Consider the following 14,758-nt stretch of genomic DNA (forward strand, 5'->3'; position numbering starts at 1 on the left):
TTCAGACTTTCATGCATTCACCAGGCTTTCGTGCGTTTATGTCCAGACTTCCGTGCATTCATGTTCAGACTTTCGTGCGTTCATGTTCAGATTTTCGTGCGTTTATGTCCAGACTTCCGTGCGTTCATGTCCAGACTTTTGTGTGTTCACCAGATTTCTGTGCGTTCATGCTCAGACTTTCGTGCGTTCATGTTCAGAGTTTCGTGCGTTCATGTTCAGATTTTCGTGCGTTCATGTTCGGACTTTCGTTTGTTCGCCAGATTTTCGTGGGTTCATGTTTAGACTTTCGTGCATTCATATTCAGACTTTTTTGCGTTCACCAGAGTTTCGTGCGTTCATGTCCAGACCTTCGTGCGTTCATGTCCAGACTTCCATGCGTTCACCAGGCTTTCGTGCGTTTATGTCCAGACTTCCGTGCGTTCATGTTCAGATTTTCGTGCGTTTATGTCCAGACTTCCGTGCGTTCATGTCCAGACTTTCGTGTGTTCACCAGACTTCTGTGCGTTCATGTTCAGACTTTCGTGCGTTCATTTTCAGAGTTTCGTGCGTTCATGTTCAGACTTTCGTGCGTTAATGTTCAGACTTTTGTGCGTTCACCAGACTTTCGTAGGTTCATGTTCAGACTTTCGTGCGTTCATGTTCAGACTTTCGTTTGTTCACCAGATTTCCGTGGGTTCATGTTTAGACTTTCGTGCGTTCATGTTCAGACTTTCATGCGTTCACCAGGCTTTCGTGCGTTTATGTCCAGACTTCCGTGCGTTCATGTTCAGATTTTCGTGCGTTCATGTTTAGACTTTCGTACGTTCACCAGACTTTCGTGCGTTCATGTTCAGATTTTCGTGCGTTCATGTTCAGAGTTTCTTGCGTTCATGTTCAGACTTTCGTGCGTTCATGTTCAGACTTTTGTGCGTTCACCAGACTTTCGCAGGTTCATGTTCAGACTTTCGTGCGTTCATGCTCAGACTTTCGTTTGTTCACCAGAGTTTCGTGCGTTCATGTCCAGACTTTTGTTCGTTCATGTTCAGACTTTCATGCATTCACCAGGCTTTCGTGCGTTTATGTCCAGACTTCCGTGCATTCATGTTCAGACTTTCGTGCGTTCATGTTCAGATTTTCGTGCGTTTATGTCCAGACTTCCGTGCGTTCATGTCCAGACTTTTGTGTGTTCACCAGACTTCTGTGCGTTCATGCTCAGACTTTCGTGCGTTCATGTTCAGAGTTTCGTGCGTTCATGTTCAGACTTTCGTGCGTTCATGTTCGGACTTTCGTTTGTTCGCCAGATTTTCGTGGGTTCATGTTTAGACTTTCGTGCATTCATATTCAGACTTTTTTGCGTTCACCAGAGTTTCGTGCGTTCATGTCCAGACTTTCGTGCGTTCATGTCCAGACTTCCATGCGTTCACCAGGCTTTCGTGCGTTTATGTCCAGACTTCCGTGCGTTCATGTTCAGATTTTCGTGCGTTTATGTCCAGACTTCCGTGCGTTCATGTCCAGACTTTCGTGTGTTCACCAGACTTCTGTGCGTTCATGTTCAGACTTTCGTGCGTTCATTTTCAGAGTTTCGTGCGTTCATGTTCAGACTTTCGTGCGTTAATGTTCAGACTTTTGTGCGTTCACCAGACTTTCGTAGGTTCATGTTCAGACTTTCGTGCGTTCATGTTCAGACTTTCGTTTGTTCACCAGATTTCCGTGGGTTCATGTTTAGACTTTCGTGCGTTCATGTTCAGACATTCATGCGTTCACCAGGCTTTCGTGCGTTTATGTCCAGACATCCGTGCGTTCATGTTCAGACTTTCGTGCGTTCATGTTTAGACTTTCGTACGTTCACCAGACTTTCGTGCGTTCATGTTCAGATTTTCGTGCGTTCATGTTCAGAGTTTCGTGCGTTCATGTTCAGACTTTCGTGCGTTCATGTTCAGACTTTTGTGCGTTCACCAGACTTTCGTAGGTTCATGTTCAGACTTTCGTGCGTTCATGCTCAGACTTTCGTTTGTTCACCAGATTTTCGTGCTTTCATGTTCAGACTTTTGTGCGTTCGTGTCCAGACTTTCATGCGTTCACCAGGCTTTCCTGCGTTTATGTCCAGACTTCCGTGCGTTCATGTTCAGACTTTCGTGCGTTCATGTTTAGACTTTCGTACGTTCACCAGACTTTCGTGCGTTCATGTTCAGATTTTCGTGCGTTCATGTTCAGAGTTTCGTGCGTTCATGTTCAGACTTTCGTGCGTTCATGTTCAGACTTTTGTGCGTTCACCAGACTTTCGCAGGTTCATGTTCAGACTTTCGTGCGTTCATGCTCAGACTTTCGTTTGTTCACCAGATTTTCGTGCGTAAATGTTTAGACTTTCGTGCGTTCATGTTCAGACTTTTGTGCGTTCACCAGAGTTTCGTGCGTTCATGTCCAGACTTTAGTTCGTTCATGTTCAGACTTTCATACATTCACCAGGCTTTCGTGCGTTTATGTCCAGACTTCCGTGCATTCATGTTCAGACTTTCGTGCGTTCATGTTCAGATTTTCGTGCGTTTATGTCCAGACTTCCGTGCGTTCATGTCCAGACTTTCGTGTGTTCACCAGACTTCTGTGCGTTCATGTTCAGACTTTCTTGCGTTAATGTTCAGAGTTTCGTGCGTTCATGTTCAGACTTTCGTGAGTTCATGTTCAGACTTTCGTGCGTTCATGTTCGGACTTTCGTTTGTTCACCAGATTTTCGTGGGTTCATGTTCAGACTTTTTTGCGTTCATGTTCGGACTTTCGTTTGTTCACCAGATTTTCGTGCGTTCATGTCCAGACTTTAGTTCGTTCATGTTCAGACTTTCATACATTCACCAGGCTTTCGTGCGTTTATGTCCAGACTTCCGTGCATTCATGTTCAGATTTTCGTGCGTTTATGTCCAGACTTCCGTGCGTTCATGTCCAGACTTTCGTGTGTTCACCAGACTTCTGTGCGTTCATGTTCAGACTTTCTTGCGTTAATGTTCAGAGTTTCGTGCGTTAATGTTCAGAGTTTCGTGCGTTCATGTTCAGACCTTCGTGAGTTCATGTTCAGACTTTCGTGCGTTCATGTTCGGACTTTCGTTTGTTCACCAGATTTTCGTGGGTTCATGTTCAGACTTTTTTGCGTTCACCAGAGTTTCGTGCGTTCATGTCCAGACTTTCGTGCGTTCATGTCCAGACCTCCATGCGTTCACCAGGCTTTCGTGCGTTTATGTCCAGACTTCCGTGCGTTCATGTTCAGATTTTTGTGCGTTTATGTCCAGACTTCCGTGCGTTCATGTCCAGACTTTCGTGTGTTCACCAGACTTCTGTGCGTTCATGTTCAGACTTTCGTGCGTTCATGTTCAGGGTTTCGTGCGTTCATGTTCAGACTTTCGTGCGTTCATGTTCAGACTTTTGTGCGTTCACCAGACTTTCGTAGGTTCATGTTCAGACTTTCGTGCGTTCATGTTCAGACTTTCGTTTGTTCTCCAGATTTTCGTGGGTTCAGGTTTAGACTTTCGTGCGTTCATGTTCAGACTTTTTTGCGTTCACCAGAGTTTCGTGCGTTCATGTCCAGACTTTCGTGCGTTCATGTCCAGACTTTCATGCGTTCACCAGGCTTTCGTGCGTTTATGTCCAGACTTATGTGCGTTCATGTTCAGACTTTCGTGCGTTCATGCTCAGACTTTCGTTTGTTCACGAGATTTTCGTGCGTAAATGTTTAGACTTTCGTGCGTTCATGTTCAGACTTTTGTGCGTTCACCAGAGTTTCGTGCGTTCATTTCCAGACTTTAGTTCGTTCATGTTCAGACTTTCATACATTCACCAGGCTTTCATGCGTTTATGTCCAGACTTCCGTGCATTCATGTTCAGACTTTCGTGCGTTCATGATCAGATTTTCGTGCGTTTATGTCCAGACTTCCGTGCGTTCATGTCCAGACTTTCGTGTGTTCACCAGACTTCTGTGTGTTCATGTTCAGACTTTCTTGCGTTCATGTTCAGAGTTTCGTGCGTTCATGTTCAGACTTTCGTGAGTTCATATTCAGACTTTTGTGCGTTCACCAGACTTTCGTAGGTTCATGTTCAGACTTTCGTGCGTTCATGTTCGGACTTTCGTTTGTTCACCAGATTTTCGTGGGTTCATGTTCAGACTTTTTTGCGTTCATGTTCGGACTTTCGTTTGTTCACCAGATTTTCGTGCATTCATGTTCAGACTTTTTTGCGTTCACCAGAGTTTCGTGCGTTCATGTCGAGACTTTCGTGCGTTCATGTCCAGACCTCCATGCGTTCACCAGGCTTTCGTGCGTTTATGTCCAGACTTCCGTGCGTTCATGTTCAGATTTTTGTGCGTTTATGTCCAGACTTCCGTGCGTTCATGTCCAGACTTTCGTGTGTTCACCAGACTTCTGTGCGTTCATGTTCAGACTTTCGTGCGTTCATGTTCAGAGTTTCGTGCGTTCATGTACAGACTTTCGTGCGTTCATGGTCAGACTTTTGTGCGTTCACCAGACTTTCGTAGGTTCATGTTCAGACTTTCGTGCGTTCATGTTCAGACTTTCGTTTGTTCTCCAGATTTTCGTGGGTTCAGGTTTAGACTTTCGTGCGTTCATGTTCAGACTTTTTTGCGTTCACCAGAGTTTCGTGCGTTCATGTCCAGACTTTCGTGCGTTCATGTCCAGACTTTCATGCGTTCACCAGGCTTTCGTGCGTTTATGTCCAGACTTCCGTGCGTTCATGTTCAGACTTTCGTGCGTTCATGTTTAGACTTTCGTACGTTCATGTTCAGATTTTCGTGCGTTTATGTCCAGACTTGCGTGCGTTCATGTTCAGACTGTCGTGCGTTTTTTTGATGTTTCCAGACTATGCAATTGTGAACGCACGACACCCCCTCGTGCGTTTTTCTTCGGTCTGGACATACTTGCTTCAATCTGGGACCTCAACCTAGGTGCTATTTATTCCGTAACTATTAATTTCCTCGAGCTATGGAAAAGCTATGCTCGATAAATAATTGGTATTAAACAGCCCTCCTCGACTCAAATGACTTCCTGAATTTTTCAGTGAGTTCATATGGCTATAGATCTAAACATGCTTGGTGCTTGCATACTAACGAATACTTTGGTGACCGACAGCTGTAGATTGTCAAAAAATATTGTTTCAATTATTAAATTATTAGAGCGAATTAAGCATTTGGAGCGAGCACACTGCTTCGTTTTGGACTGCTTTTTTGTACATTTCCAGAAGCAGAGAACTTTGAAGCTCTTCTGATTCCATTTCTGGTTCCTTTCCCTGCAGCTGATAATTTCCTAGTAGGACTGCTTGTCTCTGCTTCTTCTTTATCTGAATCGGAGAAAGGCTTCTGCAGTTCAAAATCTGGGAATAGGATTGTCACGGGATCTTCAAGGCACACCCTGAAATCAAATGGACATAATGTTATTACGATTTACCCCCCCCCCCCCTCACCTTTGTTTGCCCTGTTGCCTTGTTGAATGTAATTGTGTTACAATGTCCGCTCTTGTTTGCCAGCCACACTCTGATGATATAATACAGTTGTAATTTTCATTCCTGCAGCTAAAATTTTCCACAAAAACACACGAGTACAGAAATTATTCTTTTAAACTTAGGTCGGTTTGTTTGGTTTTATAGTTTGATAAAAACGAGGAAAACCCTTAGGTTTTTTTTCCTTGGGTATCGTCGTTTTTTCTTGTTCATTTTGTAATTATAGGAAACAGTAGGTACGTTCGGTTTTCATGAGCATAAACGTCACTTTAGACAAGTTTTTATGGAACAAACCTAAAACGGCCATCAATTCTTTAAAACGATGAAAGTGCATCCATGATATCTCTAATTTTGTGTTCATTTATGACATATAAACGCATAAAAGATGAAAAATTGTTCGGCCGTTTTTCACAACGTCACCTTAATTATAATTCCCAAGTTCTACAAACTGAACTATCTAAATTGATTTCACATCTCAACAGCTTCTGGGGGCTTTCTATTATACTATCACAGAACGCACCGTACAATAGAGGTCCGGGTGATCAGTTCGTTAGGATGAGAACTACGACTCTTACTTGACGCTGACCCCGGAAGTGCTGACGGAATGAACATTACTGGTATATATGTGCACCCACTCTCCAGCTGAAGTGATGCTCGGCCGTTGAAAGATCTGAAAGAGGAAACTTCACGTCACGTGAAATAACATTCATATGCGAATTGCCCCCGCTTACGCATTCAAAAATCTTGAAAGGCGGAGAAGGAATTTAGGGTCTTTCCCATTATAGCCCCCCCATGAAATTATAGCCCCCCCATTATGGTATAATTACCATGTTTGGGGGCTATAGGTTATCTGATCACTAAGCTGGGGGGCTATAATGGGAAAGACCCGGAATCTATCCCATAAAAGGCAAACTTCTTTTTACAACTTATACCTTACAACTTATCATTACTCGTCTTCTACAACAGTACGAACGGATTCTTATGAAACAACAACTGGGATCAATTTTTAAGGTGGTGTCATTTGTGACATTTTAAATCTCCTAAAATCTTGACACTAAAAGTTCATGTGTCATAAGGCACGTGCTAAAAACGGTAACTTTGAAACACCAAGTCATAATGTTGATTACAGAGATGTAATTCAATGGTTAGGAAATGGATGACTTTTTCACGGTAGCAAAAGAAGATTTGTGAACCCATTAATCAAAGTTCATGCAACAGTTCATGCCATCAATCAAAGCTCTTAGGTGGCACATAAAACACACTAAAAAATTCCAGAAGCTTTAACATATATAATAGTTAGTCAAATAACATCTCATCATCGCAGAATTGTTATTACGAAAATCTGATGATTAAAATTTTAATAGTTAAAATGGACAAAACCACCTTGAACCTATTGTTTTAAACTGGAATCAATTTAAATCGAAAATACGCTACAGATTTTTTTTAAAACCGAGCTCATCGTAAAGAACTTCAATCAAAGATTTGAAGATGTTGATTGAAACACCGTTCACCTCCTTGAAGCACATCAGGATTGCAACGAAAAAAAGCTTAAGTCAGCCTCTAATTTGAAAACTATTAAACCTAAAATGAAGGCCAGCTGGCAATCTCTCTGGTGAACATTGACAACCTAATGCAACATGACTTAACGACTGGATTTTATCGGTTTATCTGATTTTGCTCTTCTAATCCTGATATTTTGTTTTGCGTAATTCAATGAATGATAAAATTATAACCAATTCAGATGAAGCAGTGGGTGATGTCAGGCAGAAGTGCAACATGGAAGTATTATATTATGTAAAATCAAAAACGTGACCCAAAGGTAAAGGGATTTTTAAAAATAAAATTGCCGGTAGAATACTGGAAACGATTTAAAGAGTCGTGCGAGATAATCTCTAAATCGAAAATATATTAGCAGAGGAGGTATTCAATTGTCGAGGGAGATTTTGGAGTGTTTGCTAGGTGTTGATGGGTTAGGTGAGGAGAGAGCTGGTATGTAGTTGGTTAGTTGGGTGTCTGCGGTAATTTTGACCGGAGAGACTGTCTTGAAACGCAAAACGACAATTATACCTCGAATTTAACCAGCAGCTGGTAATTAAGATGTATTAGAAATTGAGCTACTGTGAAAGTCCAGTCTTCGGAAACAGAAGTCAGCCTTTAAAAACAGAGGTAAATGTTTGCAAAGAAAGTAATGAAAGTTCAAGTAATGATCAAAATTGCTTCTCATAAGAAACCCGTAGAATAACAATACTTCTGTTCTTGAGTTATAGAACGAAGACTGCCTGAAAAATATCCGTTGAGAACTTGATGAAGACCATTAATAAAATTGGACTTCAAAGAACTTTAAGAAAAAATGATACAAAATATCCGTATCAAATATAAATTATTGGACAATGAATAACAGGAACAAAATTTAATTATTTTTTATCGATTCAAAAAATGATGAGCAAAACTATACAAAGCAAGTATCAAATCCAGGAAAAAACGAAGAGTGGTCTATGTTTTTTGAAAACAATTTTTGTTTTTTTAATATAATACTGCTTGATTCACAAAAGGACGGTTTATTGAGTCGTTTCTGGCATTCTGGTGGTTTTGTTTCTTTGGTCTCATCGGAAACAATTTTGTTCACAGAATGATTGTCGGTTGTGATTACTGCAGATGTGAAGAAGTATAATTTGCAATATCTCATATGGTCTTTGAAGAATATTTTTCAAGATATTTGTTCTTTTTTGTCAGATACTGTTTTGCATGATCTTGCGAGAAGTGTCCGAAATCCCCACTGATTTCAAATTAAGATTCGAACAAAAACTATGCCCAATAACGAAAATTGGACAATGAAAAACGTCGAAAACTAAACGATGAAATACTAAAGCGCTTCGATTAAACATGTAATATCAAACGTAAAAAACTGTATAACTAATCCCTTAGTTACAACCAAACATCAATGATTAAATTTTTCTGAAGTATAATTACAATATATTCAAATTTTAAAATTTTTCCTTCAAAAAAAATTTGTAAATTTATAATAACTTAAGTTTTTGAGGCTACGCTAATATTCGGAGGGCAAATCAGGAATTGTGCTCAAATTACAGCTGATGAGAGTGCATGTTATTTTGCGATGATTCAGATATAACGGAGCAAAACGAATTGTAATCCTAACTGACCGATTTGCATAAGGCTGTTGTATTTGCATTGAAACATTTTTTTACTTTTCGGATTGCTATTTGAATTTTAGCGATATTGTACCCACTCTCTCAAAAAGTTTTAAAAAATGTGATAAAAACCAAAATGAGCTGCTAATCAGAAATGAGCTTGACCATAATGAACTTGCAAGTTCCTTGTATTCTTGCAAAATAAACTTCCCCTTACAAGATCTTCGAAGATAAGCTGCCGATATCTAATAGGGTAACAAAATTGTGATACCAAATTGAACAAAGATTGAGAAATTCTGACCAAAGATTGATTCACAAGCCTTAGAGCCTGATCACGAAGGGATCATAATTGCAATGAGCGGAGAGTCCAATCACACCATCGGCTGATAAATTATTTTGGACGAATTCTAAATTACTAGAAAGCGCCCTTACCAACTAATTTGAGCCATTTGGTCCACACTACCTGATTCCGCAAAACGTATCTTAATACATTTAAAACCTAAGGACGTGGCGACAAAGTAACGATTATACTAATTTCTAGTTATACAATGTCTTTGCCTTTTTCACCAAATTCCAGAAATTAGCGCAATCTTAATTAAAGATAAGGTCGCTGGCTTATTGTATTTTATTGAGGTAGATTCGAAAACATTATGTTCGCAGCAAAGATTTCCAGTTTATGACGGTCAACATAAACTTTCCGACTCGAAAAGGTTTGATCTGTGGACAATTGAGTCTGGGTATCAGCCTACGATAGTAAATCAGGCCCAGATAAATCTCAAATTTTCCCAAAAAAAGTCTGGTCTCTAATTGGGAAGTGAACCTACTTTCGGAGTGACTTTATGACTCCATTCGTGTCTGCTAGATCCAAATCATGGTATCCCACATTGCACTTGTCTCGAATAAACTGCAGTAGATTGATACTAGCACAGTCAGCATTGCAAAACATGCGCTCATTGTTACCATACACTATTTCTATGAAGGAGCCCATCATACAAAATTATCTGAGAAGTTGATAACGGGAACTAAAAAGTCTTCAAATAACTGTTTCCTCTTCTTATGACATCAGAACTAAACTATTGCCATTATTTGATTTTATCGTGTATGGTTACTGCTTTTTTAAGCATCTCTACCGCGTAATATCGGATCAAACAGATGTCTACCCTTTTTGAGCACCATTGAGCAGAATTTGATAATCCGGTTATCAGATTTTAAAGAAGACATACGAGTTTCTAATACAGAAATGAGTATCTTGCAAGACCTGGCAGCAGTATAGGCATCCGGGTAAAAAAACACTTAATTTCCGAATTTATTCATTTACATTATCAACAATACACCTCTCGGTTGTTATTTTTTAAATTGATTGAATCAGATTGCACTGGTAATATGTTTTCTAAGATATAACATTGCAGGCAAGTCTTAATCATTATAATTATTTAAAACCAGCAAATCAAACTTATATACATAAAATTTCTCCGCGCAAAATTTTTACCGATTGAATAAAATTCAGGATAGAAAATAGAGGTGAAACATTTTTGCTTTGAAACCAAAAAAGTTCGGGAAACATTTTCCGTTTTCATAAAACTTTAAAGATTGACCTACGCTATCGTCAGTGTTTTGATTACTGTTTTTTCAGGCTAATACGAAATTCATTTATTTTGGTCCGAAATTTGTAATAATTGAGCCCATAAAAATGCTTGAACCCCTGCTGATGAAAGAGAGCACAAGCCTTGATTACAATTAACAAGGAAACGCAAAAAAATGTAATAATGGTTGCTATAATTGCCAGAAAAGAAAAGGAAACATTTTTCTCAGAAGTAAATGTTCAATACAAACTTGGATAAGCGAATAATTGAAACGTGGATACAATATTAATGAGCTCTTCCTAAGGACAACTAAGAGGAACTGTGGATTTTAAAGGGAATTCGTTTCAATGTGTAACCACCAAATAATTAAATATTAATCTCTTCTCTCTCCCAGTTTAAACCTTGTCAATCTTTGTTTTTTACTATTACACTTTGAAAAGACTTTTATTTTGAGTGCAAAATAAACAGATAATCTAAAAGCTAATCTGTGAAAACAATTCGGTTCATTTAAGCAAAACAAAAGCTGCACAGCAAAATGCTATAATAGTTTAAAAGCTTAAAGAACTCTTGAAATCTTTTAGATTTTAAAATTCATTAAACAAGAAACTATTAACGATTTAGAAGCGTGATTGCAAACTGAAAACTATACAATAGTTCACTACGACTCCATTTACTTTTTTGATCAAGTTTGATATATTTACAGGTCAACCAGATCACCGTCTCACTTTTACTTAATTATTGATCGTAAGATCTTACAAGTTCTTTGTTTCATTTAAGAAGACGTATGATTGCACAGGTCACAAGTCAATTCCCGAAATTAAGACTTGCAGTGCCGACTTGCAGTGCCGACTTGCAGTGCCGACTTGCAGTGCAGACTTGTAGTGCCGACTTAGTATTTTTTGTGGGGTGCCTATATTTGGGTTATATATGTAGGGTGCCTAAACGCGGAGTGGGGCACTAGCGGAAAAGATCCACTCCTTCTGAAATCTCATTGAAATCAAATTTTATCCAAGTATGCCTACTACGAAACAATAAAACATTCCAATTTTTTTTTATTAATTTGTCATCATTTTTGTCTGCGCCATGTTGTGAGAGGGGAAAGGCACATACAATGTAATGACCAAAATTAAGTCAGCAATGCAAATCAATTTTTTTAATCCAGTCAAACAAAAATTGACTTTTTCACAAGTCAAATTACAATATGTTCAGTTGAAACCTCGAATTGAAAATTAGCTGAGTTAAGCTCGATGCTTGATTCCATGGGAAATTTTAGGTTACCGAAATAGCAAAGTTTTTCATCGATCTATTTCTCATCTAATGAGTGTTTCTTATAGTGTTATTTTAAACACAAGGCAAACAAAAAATCATAATGAAAACACCGAGTTACACATTTTGTACTTAAATCTAGAAGACGTGACATTCAGTTGATAAAAAATATATCCGAGAGTATAAAAAAGTATGCCTTTTCATATATTTTATGTTTATATCGGAAACTTATCACGTAGTGTAACTTAGTTAACTACTAGTAGGTATATTACAGATTTATAAGGCAAGAAAACATGACTCATGGCCGCCATAACTTTCCTACAAGAAACACTTCTGACTTTTAACTCTTTCCCTAAACTTCTGCATTTTTATTAATGCAACGTAATTTTCTTTTTTTGTATTGATTAGAAATAATGTTTACTATTTAAACCAGTTGAAGTGACCTTTAAAATTTTTTCAATTTAAAAAAAACAGCTGTGTCGAAAAAACCAGTGTACACACGCTAGACATCCAAGCATTAGAAGAAACCAATGTACACACGCTACCCTAGTCAAATTGGGACGGTTATCTGCTAAGATCTTGCAAGACCCTTGCAAGACTCTTGCATGATTATGCATCATCTTCTAACGGCTCTTACAAGACTCTTAGCAGACAACCGTTAACCTTGCAAGATTCTTAGCAGAAAACCGTTGTTCTTATAAGACTATTACCAGTTAACCGTTGACTATGTAAGACTCTTGCCAGGCATCTGTCGCTCAAGAAAGGTTCCACACAGAAAACCAACGCTCTTACAAGACCAACACATCTATCAAAAGCTTTCTAAAATGTAAAAAACGACCCCCAAACACACTTAAAAACACATTGTCTTAGCAAGAAAGGTACGTGAGCTCAGTAACTATGTACACCAATTAGAATCCTATAAATTGATTTCGATATTTTTTATAGGTTCACTAAAAAGGTACCAGATTTTTTTAAATTAAAATTTTTTTGTAAGATTTGTTGAAATACAACTGGAAATCCTATTTGTAGTAATACGGCAAAAAGTCAGTCTACAATTTTTTCATTTGAAGTCACCCCATTTATGTCACTGTTTTACTGCAAACACTTTTTTTTATTTTAGACCATAAATAACTCCGTTTTAATAGGGTCGTTAACGCATTTCTGATGTAATTTCTTCTCAAAAGACTTTTTGGTTCAAATTCGCTGTTTTTTATTACTTTTTTTAATATGACAACTGATACAAATGATAAGAAGCCAGGCGATGCCTATTTAATGACAACAAAATGGGCCGCGGATTTTTTTAATTGAGTGGCAGAAAAGTTTTGAATGTTGGCCATGCTGACAAACAGCAATACTTTTTATGTACCTCAATTTAGGATTCAAAGTTCTTCGCCGTGAAACCTTTCTTTCTGCTGTGTTTTCCAATAGGGTCGAAAACACAGGCTTTTTTGGGTGCTTTAACCAAAAAAGATGAAACGTTTATCTGGTAAGGACCTTGTAAGTGTCTTACCAGATAACCGTTGCAATCTTGCGTCTTAGCAGATAGCCGTCATTTGCAAGACTCTTACAAGATCTTAGCAGATAACTGTTTTTCGCAAGAATCTTGCAAGATCTTAGCAGATAACCGTCGCAGTTTGTCTAGGGTAGACATCAAAGCATTTTTATTTGAGCACTAAACTGCAAACAATCAGCATTTTTCTTGAATGAAGGTTTCATTTCATTGGTGCTACTTTTACAAAAAGGCAAGAAAATTAATATAACTTTTTGAAAAGAACGAAATTTACGGCATTTTTAAATAGAACTGAAGAAACAAACAATAAAATCAAATTTCAATTAAAAAGATAAGTAATGCTAAAAAAGTCCATACAGTTCAAATACTGTTCAGAATATTTGTAAAGAAAAAATTCAGGAGCAAGTTTAGATCCTCGAAAAGTTATTTCCACTAAGAAAAATTTGAGACAATGCTTCAACCTCTGATTACTTCTAACGTGTCTTATTTATTTAGATAGTTTGAGCGTTTGTTTTATTCAAATAAAGTCATCAGAAAAAAGTAGCAATTTTGTCTTATAGTGCCCTATGTTCTCCATAGTACTAAAAAGTAGCAAATTTTTCAAATAATTGATCTAATTTGGATTGCATTTTTACGTCTAGCTGTAGTATCCATTTATTTTTTCTTTCAAAAAGAATTCGCAAAAATGAATATTAAAATTTTTGTAAAAAAGTACACTTTAGGTTTGTTCATCAAACTATCAGAGCCGTTTTAACATTTCACCTCTGAAACGATTTTCGAAAGTTGATAAAATTTGTCAATTTTCTCCTTGGAAATGTTTTCGTCACTCTTTGAATTGACAAAATCGCTTACCTTAACTATCATTTACAAAAGAATATGTGATTGAGGAAACAAACGGTAACTGAAAGTCCAATCGGGTTTGAAAAAATTTTTCCCGTAGCCAATTTGCATATGTGTTTTTTCGTATCTTTTTCTGACGACAGCGTTTTTTTTTTCATAATTGGAGGTGAAACAAAGAAACAAATATTTTACACGCAGTCTGAATCGAAACTTAACTGATTCAAGGAAACGAGGTGAGTTAATGATAGCATTTGTCATCAGAGTAGCCTTTAATCTATATTGGCAATATTCAAAAACACTTTTCTGAATTCTTAAAATTTTGAAACACGAGAGATATCACACCAACTGTTTAATTTCGTAGTTTAGAATATTCCAGTCAGAATAAAAAAGATCAGCGCTTGAGAAAATTCCCTTGATTAAACGAGGCTTTGATCCAGTTGTGTAACTCATTTGTTCAATCACATGCGTCGAGTTTACCCTTTGGGTCAGTTGAGCCGAAAAGTAACATTTCAATTGGCACATTTTATTCAGCATCTTTAGGTTATCGTAGGAATTTTTAAATCAGGCTTCTTCCTCTCAGTGTGTTTAACGAAAAGTTAAAGGTAGGGTAAAACTTGAAGTCAAAATACAGTACATTTTTGCGATCAATTTAAATTCAAGTTAAAGCAGTGTACAAGAATAGAATCAAAATAATCATCTTCATGCTTCAATTTAACGGAATTTCATTGGTTGTCATTTTGTAATCAATGTTCATCGTAGCAAAAAAATTAAGTTCTGCTATATTGTGAGCATAAACAACGTTGATTGAGATCTATGATATCACCCGCAGGTTTCCAGTGTTTCAGACAATGATGTCGCAATATCGACTGTTAAGCTTTTACCTGCAAGCTTTTACTTAATTTCTTAGAATAGCATGAGGATCGCAGAATTGGCAAATT

General features: G+C 37.8%; 1 protein-coding gene across 4 annotated transcripts; it reads right to left on the reverse strand.

Annotated features, from left to right (window-relative positions):
* Positions 1-4,889: 4,889 nt before the first annotated feature.
* On the reverse strand, positions 4,890-10,796 carry LOC142339833 (uncharacterized). 4 transcript variants are annotated; one of them, XM_075390131.1, is made up of 4 exons: positions 10,455-10,796; positions 9,446-9,643; positions 5,993-6,142; positions 4,890-5,384 (listed from the first exon to the last, which is right to left on the reverse strand). In XM_075390131.1, exons 2-4 carry the CDS (start codon positions 9,610-9,612, stop codon positions 5,156-5,158), a joined length of 546 nt encoding a protein of 181 aa, XP_075246246.1. In that variant the 5' UTR covers positions 9,613-9,643; positions 10,455-10,796; the 3' UTR covers positions 4,890-5,155. The 4 variants fall into 4 exon arrangements, with proteins under 4 accessions (XP_075246246.1, XP_075246245.1, XP_075246244.1 ...); XM_075390130.1 differs by having other exon boundaries at positions 9,446-9,652; XM_075390129.1 differs by having other exon boundaries at positions 10,423-10,796.
* Positions 10,797-14,758: the final 3,962 nt, after the last annotated feature.

Source organism: Convolutriloba macropyga, chromosome 5 (genome assembly GCF_964194025.1).
Source record: "Convolutriloba macropyga chromosome 5, txConMacr16.3, whole genome shotgun sequence".
Classification (NCBI taxonomy): domain Eukaryota; kingdom Metazoa; phylum Xenacoelomorpha; order Acoela; family Convolutidae; genus Convolutriloba; species Convolutriloba macropyga.

What these genes read in the sequence shown, in the direction of transcription:
- LOC142339833 (XM_075390131.1), bottom strand. Translation starts at nt 9,612, where the DNA reads ATGATGGGCTCCTTCATAGAAATAGTGTATGGTAACAATGAGCGCATG. An exon ending in GTCATAAAGTCACTCCGAAA is followed by an intron (nt 6,143 to 9,445) that starts GTAGGTTCACTT and finishes TTCCTCTTTCAG; the next exon opens with ATCTTTCAACGGCCGAGCAT. An exon ending in ACCCGGACCTCTATTGTACG is followed by an intron (nt 5,385 to 5,992) that starts GTGCGTTCTGTG and finishes ATTTGATTTCAG; the next exon opens with GGTGTGCCTTGAAGATCCCG.